The sequence below is a fragment of the Sorghum bicolor genome, chromosome 3 (genome assembly GCF_000003195.3).
Source record: "Sorghum bicolor cultivar BTx623 chromosome 3, Sorghum_bicolor_NCBIv3, whole genome shotgun sequence".
In the NCBI taxonomy this organism is placed as follows: domain Eukaryota; kingdom Viridiplantae; phylum Streptophyta; class Magnoliopsida; order Poales; family Poaceae; genus Sorghum; species Sorghum bicolor.
The window spans coordinates 52250837-52267875 of NC_012872.2; the positions used below are offsets into that span (position 1 = coordinate 52250837).

The 17039-nt window shown below is 47.6% G+C and overlaps 2 protein-coding genes across 2 annotated transcripts; one reads left to right on the forward strand and one right to left on the reverse strand.

Moving 5' to 3' along the window:
- Positions 609–1133, forward strand: LOC110433714 (glycine-rich protein DOT1-like). Its single transcript, XM_021456231.1, has one exon. It carries the CDS (start codon positions 609–611, stop codon positions 1131–1133), a length of 525 nt encoding a protein of 174 aa, XP_021311906.1.
- Positions 6904–11351, reverse strand: LOC8078637. The gene is made up of 4 exons (XM_002457994.2): positions 10715–11351; positions 10550–10614; positions 9776–10456; positions 6904–8264 (listed from the first exon to the last, which is right to left on the reverse strand). Exons 1-4 carry the CDS (start codon positions 11214–11216, stop codon positions 7218–7220), a joined length of 2295 nt encoding a protein of 764 aa, XP_002458039.1. The 5' UTR covers positions 11217–11351; the 3' UTR covers positions 6904–7217.

Sequence of the window (17039 nt, forward strand, 5' to 3'; positions counted from 1 at the left end):
GCAGCGTAGCTCCTCTACCTCCTTCCGTTCCTCCATGGATCTCAACCCACTGTTCGAGGGCGACGTCTCCGACGATGGTTCCTCCTCCTCTCACACTTCCGCCGACGACATCTCCTACACCGGCAGCATCGGCAGCATCTCTGCTACCCCGCCGGTCGCCGTTCTTCAAACTGTCAACATCAAGTCCCATGTTCCTGTCATCCTCGAACTCGCCAACCCCAACTACGACGAGTGGCGCTGCTTCTTCGATGCCTTCCTCGGTAAATTCAATCTCGTCTCTCACGTCTCCTCTCCGCCAACCGCTGCGCAACGCCACGACACGGACTGGATCGTCATCGACCAGTGCATCGTCAGCTAGCTCTACATCTCCATCGCCAAGGACGTGCGCAACATCGTGCGCGCACCCAAGGCCACGGCGTACTGCATCTGGCAGGCCATCCGCGAGCAGTTCTGCGACAACGAACTTCACCGTGTCGTGTACCTTGAGGCGGAGTACCGCAATCTGGTGCAAGGCGACATGGACCCAGTACACCGGCCGCCTCAAGCAACTCGCCGACACCCTCCGCGATGTTGGGCAACCAGTGCGTGAGACGAGCCAAGTTCTGAACATGCTGCGCGGCCTCAGCTCCAAGTACCGGCATGCGATCCCGGCAATCACTTCTCGTCAACCACCACACTCCTTCCTCTCGGCGCGCTCCTATCTTCTCCTGGAGGAACAATACGACAAGGAGCACGCAAAAACTGCCACGCAGCACGCACTGCTTGCCAGTGGTGGATCCAAGCCCGCCCCATCCCCCGACGGCAGCTCCACCAACACCTCATCTACCAATCAACAGTTCACACCTCAGAACAATGGCGGTCAGGGTGGTTCTGCACCCCGCCACAACAACAGCAACCGGGGCGGTGGAGGTGGCGGTGGCCGTGGGCGTGGCCGCGGCCGTGGCCGTGATCGCAGTCAACAGCAGCAGCATCAAGGTGGTTCCAATGCCCGCGGATCACCAGCCTGGACTCCCGGCGTCAATCCATGGACCGGAATGGTCCAGGCATGGCAGATGCCCTTCCGCACCCCTGCCACCAGTGTTCTTGGACCTCGACCTGGCACGGCATCGAACGAAGCGTACTTTGCTGCCTAGCCACTCGTGGAGTTTCATCATCAACCTCCCGCGGTGGCTCCAGACGTCTGGAATCAGCAGGCACTCATGGCTGCTCTAGCTTCGGCGAACACCTCCCAGTCAGGACCCAACACTGCTGAGTGGTACTTCGACACCGGCGCATCATCCCACATGACATCAAACGCTGGTAACTTCATTTCCTCCCGACCCGTTCTTCATTCTCCCCAATCACTATCGACAATGGAATGACCATGCCCGTCACTCATCGTGCTTCCACTGTCATCCCCACCTCAGCCCACCCTCTGAAACTGAATAATATTCTTGTATCACCATCTCTTGTCAAAAATCTCATTTCTGTTTGTAGCCTTACTAGAGATAACAATGTCAGTGTTGAATTTGATCCATTTGGTTTCTCTATCAAGGATCTTCCAACACAAACAGTGCTCCTCCGATGTAACAGCCATGGCGATCTGTATCCACTGTCTCTGAACTCCTCGCCCCCAGAGGCACTGGTCACCACGGCTCCAACTGTTGATTTGTGGCATCAACGCCTTGGCCATCCAGGAAGATGCACCCTACAGCACACCCTACCTTCACTTGATTTTGTCCCGAATAAACAATCCACAGTTTGTGATAGCTGTCAGCTTGGCAAGCATGTTAGGTTGCCCTTTTATTCCTCTTCTTCAGTTAGCTATATTCCATTTCAAATTGTGCACGCCGATGTCTGGACATCACCAATTTCTAGTTTTTCGGGGTTCAAATAATATTTGGTGTTAATTGATGATTTGACTCACTATGTCTGGACCTTCCCTCTGCGTGCCAAATCTGATGTATTCCAATTTCTAGTTGCCTTTCATGCATACATTCAGACACAATTCAACCTATCCTTGCTTGCCTTACAAAGTGACAACGGCAAAGAATTTGACAACCATGCACTGCGCAGTCACTGTGCAGCCCACGGTATTGCTTTACGTCTTTCCTGCCCATATACTTTTGCCCAAAATGGGAAGGCCGAAAGAATCATCCGCACTCTGAATGACTGCATTCGTAGTTTGCTCCTCCATGCCATGCCCTCTACCTTCTGGGTCGAAGCTCTTTCAACCGCCACTTATCTAATCAATCGACGCCCATGTCAAACCAGTGGTACTTCCACCCCACATGAGCTTCTCCTAGGTGCACCACCAGAGTACAGTCATCTTCGCGTCTTTGGATGCCTTTGCTTTCCTAATCAGTCTGTCATCACACTAAACAAACTCAGTGCCAGATCCACCCCCTGTGCCCTTCTTGGCTACCCACAGGATCATCGAGGATATAGGTGCCTCGACCTTCAGACACGACGAGTGATTACATCCAGACATGTTGTCTTTGATGAAACCAGGTTTCCATTCCTCAACTCCACCACTGACAAAAATCCGACAATAGCCTCCACACCAACAACAGTCTCTGACGAAATTGTTATCATTCAGCCAATTCAGACACTCCCAGTCTCACAAACAATCACTCCAAGTGTCCAAACCACACATGAGCCATCTTCTGCCACCTCGACCTCTCCATCCATCCCACAACCTACAGTTCTAAGACCTCCCACTCCACCAACCACACAATTAGCAGCAAACAATAACCCTCCCCCTGCCCCTACTATAACAGGCCATCCTATGCAGACAAGGTCTCGAGCTGGCATCTTCAAACCCAACCCCAAATATGCTCTTGTCACCACACCATCCACCATATCCCCCATCCCGAAGTCTGTTCGAGCAGCGTTACAAGATCTAAACTGGCGTTCGGCCATGGCTGCTGAACACAAGGCCCTTCTCAGAAATCGAACATGGCGACTTGTAGACCGTTCTCCAGGCGCCAATGTTGTCACTGGCGAATGGATATTCAAACACAAACTCAATCGAGATGGCTCACTAGAGCGATACAAAGCACGCTGGGTTGTCTAGGGATTCACTCAGCGAGCTGGCATTGATTTTGGGGAAACCTTCTCACCTGTTGTCAAACCTGCAACAATCCGATCAGTCCTCACAATAGCTGCATCCAACCACTGGCCAACCAAACAGCTAGATGTCTCCAATGCATTTCTTCACGGTCATCTTCAAGAACATGTGCTCTGTCAAACAGCCTCCTGGATTCGTTGATTCTACACAACCAGATGCAGTCTGTCTTCTAGACAAGTCCCTATACGGACTGAAACAGGCACCACGTGCCTGGTATACCAGATTTGCTGCCTATGTCATCAAGCTTGGCTTCCGTCCAGCCCGATCAGATTCCTCCTTATTCATTCTCCAAAACAGATCACAGACTACCTATCTTCTTCTGTATGTCGATGCCATCATGCTTACTGGCTCCAGTGATGCATTGCTGAAAGCCCTAGTTTGGTTTTGGATAATTGATGAAACCCTAGTACTAACCTCTATGCTAAGTGTGTGTAGACTTAATGAGGTTGATACATACCAAGTGATGGAGCAAGTGATGATCATGGTGATGATGGTGATGACCACAAGGTGATCAAGTGCTCAACTCGGAAAAGAAGAAAGAGAAAAACAAAACCCTATGGAGATCAAGGCAAAGGTATTGCTTAGGGTTTTGGTTTTAGTGATCAAGACACCATAGAGGGTGTGATCACATTTAGGATAGATAGCCGTACTATAAAGAGGGGAATTCTTTGGCTAAGCGGTTATCAAGTGCCACTAGGTGTCATTGTTCTTGTGCATGCATTTAGATCCTAGTGAGCTAACTTAACTCCTTCAAAGAAAATGTTTGTGAAAATGCTAACACACGTGCACACTTGTTGGTTTACACTTGTGGTGTTGGCACACTTTGAGAAGGAGGTGGAGTTTGAAAGGTAGAGAGAGGATGGGTTCCTCTCTCTCTCCCGCCTCGCAAGCTCGGCGGGATTCGGCGCTTTTCGAGAAAATGAAGTGCATTTTTTCTATTGCGCCGGTGGGAAATTTGTAGAAGTCGCGGGAGTGTTTCTCGCTGAGGAACACTCACCGGACGCTGACTTAGAAGCACCGGACGCTATTCCTGTGCGTCCGGTGAGCAGGCAGCCTGACTCGGTTAGGGTTAGGCACCGGACGATAGGCACCGGACGCAGCTTGGAGCGTCCGGTGGTGTGCGTCCGGTGTGAGGAGGTTTTGCAAACCTCTCTGCGCATGAGTCCGGTGCGCACCGGACGCTCAGGGTGCGTCCGGTGGCTCGCGTCCGGCGGTGACCCTGCAGGTTTGCGGAACTCTCTGCGCATGAGTCCGGTGTGCACCGGACGCGTCCGGTGCTAACTTGCTCAAGCGTCCGGTGCTCTGCAGGTTACCGTTAGACTCTGACACGTGACTGACGTTGGAGCACCGGACGCAGGTGTTGAGCGTCCGGTGACCCCGTATTTTCGCCCAGTGAAAGAGCCAACGGCTCTATTTGTTTGAGGGGCTATATATACGTGTTTGGCCAGCTTGGGGCTCACTCTCTTGGCATTCTAACATACTTGACATCCTTGTGAGCCTAAGCATACTCCTCCCACTCATCTCCTTCATAGATTATACATCTTTGTGAGATTGGGAGTGATTCCAAGTGCATTTGCTTGAGTGATTGCATCTAGTGGCACTTGGGGATCGATTTGGCTGTGGTTTACTTGTTACTCTTGGTGGTTGCCGCCACCTAGACGGCTTGGAGCAGCGGAGGAGGATTGGCACGAGTTGGTGATTGTTCGTGGCCATCTCCCGATGATTGTGAGGGGTCTTGTACCTTCCCCGGCGGAGAGCCGAAAGGTAACTCTAGTAAAGTGCTCGTGTCATTGAGTTACCTCACTTGTGGGTAGGTTCTTGTGGTGTCCTAGTGAGGACGAGGTTCGTGCAACACCTCTTAGCCACCGAACCACCAAGTGTTGGTCGACACAACGGGGACGTAGCGTGCCGGCAAGCACGTGAACCTCGGGAGAAAAATTGTGTGTCTCCATTGTGATTGTTCATTGGATTTCTCCCGGTGATTGGACTTCATTTTATTGGTTGGTTCATCCCCTCTACGCGGCGGTATAAAGTTCAAACCATCTCTTTTACATTCCCGCAAACTAGAGTAGCTTACTTACTTGTATAGAAACTTTAGGTAGCTTTCTAGTGTAAGTAGTGACATAGCTCTTGTGTGCCTAGTGATTATATCAACTAGAATTGTTTGGTAGGTGGCTTGCAAACACCCCATTAGAGCTAGAGCAAAAAGCTTCGCTTTGTTTTTTACTAACCTCTTGCTCTAGTGAGTTTGTAGAATTTCTAAATAGGCTATTCACCCCCCTCTAGCCATATTAGGACCTTTCAATTGCTCACTTCTATAATTGCCAAGCTCCGTTCAGAGTTCGCAGTTCGGGACATGGGGGCACTCAGTTTCTTTCTCGGCATTGATGTCAAACGAACAAAGGAGGGATTTCATCTCACTCAGGATCGCTACGCTGAAGATATCCTTGAGCGGGTTGGTATGACTTCCTGCAAGCCAATTGCCACACCGATCGACGCCAAAGGCAAACTTGACGCCGATGGAACACCAGTCGACGATGCCCACTCCTATCGCAGTCTAGCTGGGGCACTGCAATACCTAACAATAACAAGACCCGACATCACATTTGTCGTTCAACAAGTGTGCCTACACATGCATGATCCTCGCACACCTCATCTGGCTCTGCTCAAGCGCATACTCTGGTATATACGAGGAACGACACAACACGGCCTAATGCTACGTGCATCATCAGACTTCAACATCACAACCTACTCCGATGCAAATTGGGGAGGATGTCCAGACACTAGGAGATCCACTTCTGGTTTCTATGTCTATCTTGGTGACTCTCTTGTTTCATGTCCAGACACTAGCAATTCACCGACGTCTTCACCAAGGGGCTGCCTACGGCGGCCTTCGAGAAGTTTCGTTCCAGTCGGGGGGGGGGGGGGTAACTTCATGCCCAGTGCCTCCCTCAGACTGCGGGGAGGTGTTGAGGAACACCGTCAGGATGTCCACGACTGGTGCCCACGACTGAACAAGGAGCGCGGTCACCACGGGAGATAGCGCATGAAGACCCGACGCACGGACTCGCGCAGTGCGCGGACGTCCACTCATACACGTTGTACACGATTGTAACTTGCAGTTGCCAAATGAGCACCGCATGATTGTAACCTATATATATATATATGTTGAGAGATCAATAGAATGGGTCGTTGGCCCCAAATTATTTTCTACAATTTCTTTTATCTATATTTAGTGCTCCATACATGTGCCGCAAGATTCGATGTGATGGAGAATATAAAAAATTTAACAAAATATTTTGGGAACTAAACAAGGCCTTAGCACTACTCCCGCAGCATATTGTACGACCCACCTTGTTATTCTAACTCTCTCTCTCTGCTAGCAACATAAAAAACCCAACGCTATAGCTGCTCTTGAATTACCCATTTTACTCAATTTAGGACCCCATCTCATGTATTAGATTTTGGCCCTCTTGTCATGATCCATGAATTGCTTGCAGCTTGTTCATTGTGTCCTTAATTGTTCTTCGATTGCTAGTAGGTTTAAGGTTCTTTGCATGTTGACACTCTTATCAAAAGATTAGAAATCAATCTTTATTGTTCGGTTGATGGTTTCTGCGGCTGATAAACCAGTTGATGCTGATTTATTGTAAGAGAAAAACATTGTACCATGGCTAATAAGCTAGACTGATATGTTCAACAAAACATCCACAATATCGTTGCTTTTATCATCGCCTCATGAACTCTTAGATTTCTTGGATTTTGTCAAAAGTTTGATGTTAAAACAAAGGGAATCAAATCAAAAGGCATATCCAGGAAACTTTGATATCATCATTCAACCATACATAGGTGTGGACACAGAGCATGAACCTAACAGGGACTCCTCTTCCTCCCCCTCCTTTGTCTCCCCATTATTCTTCTACCTTCTTCCTAAAAAGTTATGGACGGGTTCAATGAGGGCTCCATTGTTTGAGAGGAAGTAGGCGAGGGCTCAAGCCCCACCCGTCGTACCCCTGGATCTGCCGCCAACCATACATGACTACAAACTGGAAAATGGAGTACAAATATTTACAAAAAAACAGCCTGTTAATCCGTTAACTGCAAAGTACTACGCCACTGCCGGACTCCTCAGATCCTCCGACCGCCTCCTCGCCTCCCGCTTCTCCGGCGCACGGAACCCGTCGGGCTCGTCCGCCTCGCTGGCCGGGTGGTCAGGTCTGAGCGCATGGTACCCGCTGCTCCCCTCCCGCCCGTATGCTCCGCCGGCGTCGCTCTTCGACCTTGCCAAGACCGGCTCCGCCTCCGCCCAGGCCGTCTCCCCACGCTCGCTGTGACCGCCGCCGTCGCCGCCGCCGCGGGCGCGTGAGTCCACGGTTGTGTTGGTCGTGACGCTGCTCAACGGCGTCCTCTCGCACGACGACAGCGGTGTGCTCTCATACGAGTGGTCACCGTCGAGCACGTCGTGGGTCGACAGCCACTGCATAGCCTTCTCGAGGTACTCGTCCCTTGGAGCCGGCGCCGCCTTCCTGCCATCGCGGCCGCCGGCGTGGTCGTGTCTGTGCCCGTGCACGTGGCTTGATGAGTGGCTTCTCTTGCCGCCGCCTGGCAGCAGCTTCTTGATGTTACCGAGAAGCTTGAGCTTATTGCGCGGCCCGGCTTTCTTCCCCGGTGCTGCGGCGGGGGAGGCCGCGGCCATCGCCGTCCCCGTCTCGGACCTAGCACAAGGGCTCCGCTGAGGCTCGTAGTTGCTCGCCGGCGATCGCTCGTAGCCGTCGCCGTCGACCGACTCGTGCAGCGGGGAGAAGAGGGCTGGGTCGAAGCCGCCGTCGAGACCGGGGTGACCGTACCTCAGCATGAGCTGCTTGGCCCTCTCGCTGGAGCGGAAGCTCATGCTCTTGCTCAGCTCCAGGGCCGACAGGTCGTCTCTGCAGCCGACGACGCGGCGGTTGTCAGTGCGGTGGTCTTGTTGCTCGGCGGCGGTGGGGTGGCCGCCGTCATGGTCACGGAGGAGCTCATGGCGGAGGCAGGCGTTGACCCACTTGAGGTAGACGAGCTCCTCGACGTGCGAGCAGTGGTCGTTGCGCAGCTGCTCGATCTGCCTCGTCAGCCTCTCGTTGCTCTCCCTCAGGTACGTCGTCTCCTCAACCATGCCCTCCTGCATGCCAAAAAGGTCAATTCAGTATATAGTTAGCACGTCAAATGTTGAGCATCTCTTGTAAGAGTACTTACCTCTCAAAAGCATGGTGAAAAAGCTCAGAATTGCTACTACTACAGCACTACCGATGGATCAAAGCGTAAAATTACTGGAAAGCTTTTGAGAAATTGACAGACACCATTTCTGGAATCCAAGGGCACTGATCAATCAATAACGGTATTCAAAAAATAAAATTCTGGAAAGCATAGACATGCTTACGGTATTTCCAACTATAAGAAACAGACAGATTCTGATTTTTGAGCTAGTATCGTGTTAGCAACTACCTCTGCTACAATACTACGGTAAGTTGCTTTACTACACAGGTATTACAATAAGGAAATGTTCTAAAAGAGATGTGGAAGAACTATTCCTTCCTTTGGCTTTTGAGGGTTTTCAAAGGTCTGAAACGACTGTTCAATAAGGAGGATGAAGCTTATGACCCTATCATGTTCAATATACTATTAGTACTTGACACGGTGATATATGATGAAGCAGAAATAAGGTGAAGATTGCGAAGTTCATACATTATCCATGCATTAAAAAAAGTACTTCAAAGAACAGAAGGTGATCAAACGTTTTTTTTTAATGAAGGTGATCAGACATTGCTGTCCTGTACCATCCTGACACCGCAGCATGAATGAGCCATTTAACTCATTGTGTCAACAGAACACCCAAAAACTCAAGTCTCAGAAGGTACGGTCGCCGGAAAATAAAAACCATCTTTGAAGGATCTAAGCATGACTATTTGGCTTTGGAATAACAAACCCAGGATGAGCTAAATATAGTTTGAGAAGGCACCCTAAGTCAAAATAAAGCTGTGATAGTGACATGGTAAGTTTGGCACAAATTGTAGCCAATGCTTTTTGGCACCCTTTATTCCCAACAAGAGGGAATGACAAACGGCATTATTTCGCCAACATGTTCCAAATCATAAAGCAGGCCTCATTTTCAATGACACTATTCCTGAATGGAAGAATATTAGTTTGATTTGATTACCCCATCTTCTAGCAGGAGAACTGCGTGCCGTCATCGAGATAAAAGGAAAATTTGGATCCAATTAACTGGGCACAAATTCCAGTCTCTGCTTTTTTGGACTTTTATTTATTCCCCAACAGTCTCTGCTTTTCTGGACTTCTATTTATTCCCCAACACAAAAGGCTTGTTGCACTATTCTGGGTGCAGAAAAGAACAAGAATTTTCAACCATCCATATGAACCTCGTGGACCGAACTGCTTTTGATGACATATTATATTTAGCTCATTTTGTAATTATTTTTCCAAAAAAAGCGTAAAACAACGTGCAAGGTACCATCTCCAACGGTTTACCACGTTACGATAATAATAAAGCTAAAATAGCACCCAATAAATAGTTCACTAACAATAACAACATTTTGATAACTACACAAGGTAATAATATGTATGTAAAATTAGATTATACTGAAGACGGAATTAATTAACTAAGACAGCAATTACCTCAGGAACCAGATTAACCGAGGCGGACGCAGCCTGCTCCGCGTCCTGCAGCCGGAGAGCAAGCTCCATGTTGTCCTCCTCCAGCGCGGCGTTCGCCTTCCGCAGCTCGGCGACCTCCGCCGCCAGCGCGGCGTCCCTCTCCTCGCCGCCGCTCTCGAGCTCCGCCATCCTCTCCCGGAGCGCCGCGACCTCGCGCCGCGTCTCCTCCTGCTCGCCCAACACCCGCGCCTTGACCGCGCGCAGCTTCTCCTTGGCGCGCGCCAGCTCGGCGCGGGCGGTGTCGAGCTCCTCCACCTGCGCCCTGAGCCTGCCGTTGTCCTCCTGCAGCGTGGAGACCTTGAGCCGCAGGAGCCGGGTCTCCGCGTCGGCGGCGGCGACGCGGCTCTCGAGGTCCCGCACGGTGGCCTCGGCCTCCTGCGACCGGAGGCTCTCGAGCTCCTGCAGGCGGAGCTCCAGCCTCTGCTCCCGCTCCAGCAGCGACAGCCACAGCTCCCTCAGCTGCTGAAGCTCCTGCCGTTCTTCTTCGTTCTCCTCCGGAGGATGGTCCGGCTCTGTTTCGGTCTCGTCGTCGGCATTTGCTACGCGAACTTGGGCGTCCATCTCCACTCGCGCGACAATATCCGGCTCGTCGTCTCCGGCGCCGATCGACGCGCCGTGAAGCACGTTGTCCGGAGATTCATCCTGGAATTTCGAAGGATCATATCAGTCATGGCTCTAGTCCAAAGGCTTCTGTGTGAAACCGGCATCACCAATCTGACGAGATCGAGAACTCACGTCTGGGTCTGACGACAGAATCCTGAGCCCATCATGAGGAGCAGGAAGAGCATGATGCCGCAGAGCTGAAAATAAAAAAATCCATCCATAGGGAACAGAATCAAAGCGAGCGTCAAATCTAAAACGGCGAACAAAGCGCAAAAACGGATTACTCGAACCGCGCACCTGAACTCGGCGCAGGCAGAGGGGGCGCCGCCGGCAGCCGGCGGCGGCGAGGCCGCTGATCAGACGCGTACATCGCCGCAAGGCAGAGAGAGGCGGCGGCGGCAAGCGCGGCGGCGGACACGGCGGCGTTCCCGGAGTAGTCCTCCTCCCCACCCTCCGCCGCGATCGCCGTCGTGGGCCCTCCTCCTCCTCTCCGCTGGCCGCCGTCCTTGCTCCATCGAAGAAGGCGGGTGAAGAGCGCGGAGAGCGAGAAGCCGAGCAGCGTGCGGTCGAACGATCCGTGCTTCGCCGGATCGAAGTGGAGAAGGAATCTCAGGCCAGCAGGCTCTCCACCACCACCCTCGCCTCCATCCACACCCTCCATGCCGTCAATCCGCCATGAGTTGTTGGGCGAGTGCTCTCCGACGATTCCCCGTAGCCAGGCGGCCCAGGAGGGGGCAAAGAAACAGAGCCCGCCGTGCGCGTGCGGAGGGGGTTGTGGCGACGGCGGGGGCGGCCCCATGGGGTGGGTATATATGTCAACTCGTGCACTGGTCAAAGGAAGAGAAATTGGAGAAGAATTGGTGCGAGACGGATAAAAAAAAAGCAAAAAAAAGAAAAAAAAATGCGATTAAGATTTGATTCGTTGTTGCATGGATGTGAGGAGAAGGGTGCGGAGGAGAAAAGCATCAGAGAGAGAAGAACCCCACACGAAAAGCAGAGGTCAGTGTCTCTTGATCCCTTGCTCTTTTTTTTTTCTTTTGGTGGTTTGCACTGTAGATACAGATGGAATGATGCGTCTGCGTCTCTCTGGAATGAATGGATTGTTTGGGTTGAAAACTTTGGGTGTGTGTGATTTATGTACAGAGATTGGCACTCGGCGTGGGTGAAGGTGGGTGGTGGTTGCATGACGTGGAAATACGATTACTATTGTTTGCTTTCGAAAAAAAAAGTTTTGGTGTTTCTGGAGACTGGACAAAAAGATTTGTTGGATTTGTGGAGTCCTGCAGATATATGAGTGTGTCCTCATACATGCGTGATGCGTGGATGATACAGTGGGCCACAAACAAAACCATGTACAGGTCTTGTTTTTGCATGCCAATTTGACGATTATTTAAGTTTTATTTGTTTGAGGGGTGACGATTATTTAAGTTGATCACCGCTCTTTTATTAAGGCTTTGTTTAGCTCACCCTAAAAATAAAAACTTTTTAAGATTTCTTGTTATATTAAATCTTGCGCATATGTATGGAGCTTTAAATGTAGATGAAAATAAAAACTAATTGTACAGTTTGCTTATGAATCGCGCGATGAATCTTTTAAGCCTAGTTACTTCATGATTGGATAACGTTTGTTAAATAAAAACAAAAATACTATAATATCAAAATCTAAAAACTTTTAAAATGTAAACACTGACGCCGCCTGAGCTCTATGCATCTTGTTTCCACCGGCGGTCTAGAATTTAGATGCCAAATGTCGCACAGGGCCTCTCAAAGTCTCAGGTATATGGTGCAGTGAGACAAATGGACCGGATGGAGGCCATAAGATAGTGTGTCTTCCCCCGGCAGTAGCAGCTGCGGCCTGCGATCACAACACTCGCTGTCAGACTGTCGTTCAACTCCCACATGGAAACGGGACGTCTTTTTTCCACGGTTTTGAACCACGTGATCACCCAGAGTTCTGTGGGCTGTGGTAGTATGCTGACGGTCCCGTTCGTTCGTCATAGCCTTTACCTGTTCTTCTTTCATTTGAGGCCCTATTTAATTCTCTTGCTAAATTTTAGCTAGCTAAACTTTAGACACTTTAGTAGCTAAAGTTTTAAACACATTAACTAAAAGAAGCTAAAATAGTTTAGTTCCATTACCATTAGTTATCTAAGAGTAGCTAAAATAACTTTAACTAGCTAAAATTTAGTAAGGGGAACCAAACAGGCCCTTAGTTCTACCCAAAAACCAAAATTTTTTTCAAGATTTCCCGTCACATCAAATCTTGCGACACATGTATAGAACATTATAGCAAAAACTAATTACACAGTTTATCTGTAAATCATGAGACGAATCTTTTAAGCCTAATTACTTCATGATTGAACAATATTTGTTAAATAAAAATAAGAATGCTACTGTGCACAAAAATTTTTCGTGCAGGTACTAAACAAGGCCAGCGCAAATGGCCTATACTTGCTCATAAAGGATGCTTCAAGTAGGAGTACCGTACTATACAGTTAGTACAGTAGTAGTGGTATAGATGGCCATGCAGCCCGAGGCACGACGGCCCGGCCCACGGTACGACATTTTGGCCCGTCCGAACCCGGTAACTCGGTGCAGGCCGTGCTTGGGCCGACCTCTGAGCCCGCGGGCTGGTCCGGCCCAGCCCGAGTTTTAGGGGTTGGCCCAGCAACGGCCCGGTGCCACCTCCGCGGGCATTGCACAAACAATTTATTTTTATGGTACATGTCTTTTGATGCCATTTCTATGATTTAAGACTGAGATTGTGAATCTGAGAAGTTGAGAGTTGTAAAAAAATGATTGTGGCATTATGCTGGTGAAGTGATCATTGTCATTGTGTGGTTATTTTGTTTATTTTTTTTTACAAAACTGGGTTGTGGACCAGCCCGGTCCGTCGGGCCATGCGGGCCGGCACGGCACTAAATCAGCCTGTGGGCCCGTGCTTAGGCCAAAGGCCAGGCACGCGGACTGCTGAGGCATAGCACGGCAGGCACGCGGGCCAAGTCGGCACGGCACGCTATGGCCCGTGGCTAGCTCGGGCCCGGGCTAGGCCGGCCCAACCGGGCCCGATGGCCATCTATAAGTAGTGGTTTATTTCTTTCTGGATCACTTACATGCAGATATACTACGTAGTACTCCCTCCATCCCAAATTGTAAGTCATTCCAAGAATTTTGGAGAGTCAAATTTTTCTAAGTTTGACCAAATTTATATTATAAAATAATTATTATTATGGTACTAACTAAGTATCATTAGATTCTTTCTTAATTATATTTTTATAGTATATTCACTTTACGTTACAAATCTTAGTATTTTTCTCTATAATTTTGGTCAAACATGAAAATGCTTTGACTATTCAAGATTCTTGGAATGACTTACAATTTGGAATGGAGGGAGTAGTTTCTTAATTAATTGGGAGTATTCACGTCAGCAGTTGACTTAGTTGCACGGCACCAGGTTTTGTGGTAACGCCGCGGTATTGAAGCCACAAGACAAGGGTCAGATGAGACCGGGATCTCGAGTAGCAGCAGAGCCCCTGACGAAGCGATGAGCCGGTGCACTTGTGTTGTGCGTAAAAAGCGGAGCTAGCGACAAAGCGGCTACGGCTACAAGCGCGTCTTTCGCGGCCGTATCCCCCCACCTCCTTTTCTCCACCGGACACCGGGCGTTGCGCGCGCGCGCGCCTTTCATGGCCGCCGGCGCCGCTCCCGAGGGTGATCTCGCCTCGCTGCGTGCATGTGTCGCCGCGCCACTGAAAGCGAGGAAAAGCTCGCGCAGGCAGGCAAGGCAACCGAGCATGTCATTGTCATGGCAGTGTTCTTCTCTAGGCAGGCTGTCTAGTGTTTCGAATCGAAAGAAGCAACCAACCTCCTTTTATTTATAGGTACAGCGGCCTGGATCCGCGAAGCTTCTGATTTCAAGTCACCATCCGCTTTGTGTTTACCTATCATACGTTCGACTCTTATGCCATTCACGTCTTTGTGTTTCAAACTTCTGTCAAATTTGGTGTCACCTGAAGCCCGGGTGCTTCCAGGACTTTCAAGCCCAAAATGATTGTCACGAAAAATTTCAAATATGAAAAAAAAGTATGGTCGTTTAGACTATTCTATCATCAAACATACATACATTAAAGTTTAAACGCAAGCAATAACTAGCCTAAGGAGAATTGGAAGGAACAAATTTGGCTTATGCTGATTTGTTATGAGAGGAAAAACACTGTTCGTTCGCTAAAAAGTACCGCAGAAATAGTGCTGAAGAACATAGCCTAATTCCTTTCACTCCCATAAATTTATTGTTCTTGCTTGTCACTTCACATTTGTCTCTATTTTTTTTATTTTTAGATTATACAAAAAATCCCAATGAAAAGTGGCTTGGACATAAGCTAGGAATTTATTTCAATTGACAAATATTAAACAATACTTCTTCTGTCTACAAAAGAATTCAATGATGGAAAACGTGTCGGTCAAACTAGATTAACTTTAACCAAGTTGATAGTAAATACTATTAGCATCTATATCCCCAAATAAATTTATTATGAAAATGATTTTAGGAGCCGCAATCCTTCTAAATTTATGTAATAATCTAAACATTCAATTCGTCATGCTTGTTGCTTCATATTTGTTGGATGTTTGTGCATAACATAGTGTTGTGTACCCGTGGCAGAAACCCAGACTAGAGGCGGAACAGGGCATTTTAATTAAGGGGGTCAAACAATACGATAACACCTCGTAAATGTAACAATTATATGTACCAAGTGTGTATGTCTCAATACTTTTACATATTATATATTTAATGTTCATAGCGAAAAATCACAGATGAAATGATTTTTTTGTGCTATATAATTAAAATATTTACATCCTATTAAACATTTTCACTGTGTTAGGGGGCTGCCCCTGCCTCCGCCAGTGCCCACGACCGCCTAGAAATGTCTCCACCAATTTTTTTTTCTCCTAAAGTTTCACAACTGCTGAAGGAGTTGCTGTCTCTCTCAAGTAGCTGCAACATCGAATAGGCCAGCAAAAACTAGCACATGGGCACATGGCCCAGCCCACCAACGAAGGTGCAACAGCCCATAGGAGCCATGCAGTTCTTTTTCCTAATTTTGTTGTTTCCCTTTCAAATTTTCTTTTTTTTTACTCCTACACGTCTTACAAAGATTTTGGCTTACACCCACCCCCACCCCATATACCCTTTCGTTCCTATCCCCGTCTTTCTTTCTTTTTTGAGATTCCATATTTCTTTTAATACTTGCCATTATTTCATTATGCGTTACAAATTATACGTGTCTTTCATCATTTCAAAATTCTTCTCAATATTTTCTTGAAGCTCTACCTATACGTTCATCATTATATTTCATGTGCAAAAAATCGTAGTTGTAAGATCATAGTATTGAGATAATAATTTTAAATTTTGATTAAGCTATGCATATCAAAACCGACACACATGATTCAACATTTTGAAAAAAAAACTAGGACAAAATTTTGAAAACACTTTAAGAGAATAAATGCACATCTCACATTTTGAGAAGTCTTTTTTTGGGTAACACACTTTGAGAAGTCTAGCTAATTTCAAGTTTAATTATTTTTTTCAAAAACGGTATCAACATTTTTGTATCCAAATAGGATTACTATAAAAAATATATGTGATGTGATTAATCTAATGCTATTATTGTAAAAAATATTAGCATTTTTCTATATTTGGTCAAATAAACTTGAGATGTGTATTTATTTTGGAACACAAAGAGTATTAGATTTTGTTTCCCTCAAACGCCACTCAAGCAGCAATTAAGGCCTTGTTTAGTTTGAAAAACTTTCAAGATTCCTTGTCCCATCGAATTTTTGGTCGTATGCATAGAGCATTAAATATAGACGAAAATAAAAACTAACTGCACAGTTTACCTGTAATTTGTGAGATGAATTTTTTGAGCCTAGTTACTCCGTAATTTGACAATATTTGTCAAATAAAAACGAAATGCTACAGTAGCAAAAAAAAACAAATTTTTTTGCAAACTAAACAAGGCCTAATTTGGTGGAGCTCATGTGCTCGCATTGCACCACCGTCCCCGCTCAACACCACCATCATGTTGCCTGGCGCCACCCCAACTGTAACTGCCTCAGTTGGCAGAGCGTCCATCAAGGCATCAACTACCTCTCCCCCTCAGCATATGTTTTTTTTTGGTAAAAATGGCCAGATGGGAGAACAATTTCTTTTTGATAGCACATATGGAGAACTCTCTCTCAAAAAGCACATTCACAGTAACATGGTGGTTCACATGGACTTCGGAACACATTCATAGTTTGAACTAACAATGCATTTAAGTTTGAGATTTGAAGTTATTAGTCCCCATCACTACTACATAAAACAATTTTAGACACCTTTTAATTTCTAAAGACGCCTCTATCATAAACCACTTTAAAAATGTTTCTAGAGCTGCTCTGCCTTTAATTATCGATTTTCAGAACAGTTGGTATTTGCAACTGCCCCAAAAATTATTCTCTATTTTTTTAGAGGCGGTTGGAAACACATTTTCTGATTGAGCACATGATTTTGAAAAAAAAAACTAAAATGGATTTGATAAATTTCCGAGGTAAAACATTTTTTCTATGATTTCTCAAAGATTAGAAT

Bases quoted from the DNA above. Each gene is read 5' to 3' on its own strand.
- LOC110433714 (XM_021456231.1), top strand. From the start codon at position 609: ATGCTGCGCGGCCTCAGCTCCAAGTACCGGCATGCGATCCCGGCAATC.
- LOC8078637 (XM_002457994.2), bottom strand. From the start codon at position 11,216: ATGGGGCCGCCCCCGCCGTCGCCACAACCCCCTCCGCACGCGCACGGC. The intron at 10,615-10,714 runs GTGCGCGGTTCG...TTTTATTTTCAG, and splicing joins TCTGCCTGCGCCGAGTTCAG to CTCTGCGGCATCATGCTCTT. The intron at 8,265-9,775 runs GTAATTGCTGTC...TTTGGCATGCAG, and splicing joins CGGTTAATCTGGTTCCTGAG to GAGGGCATGGTTGAGGAGAC.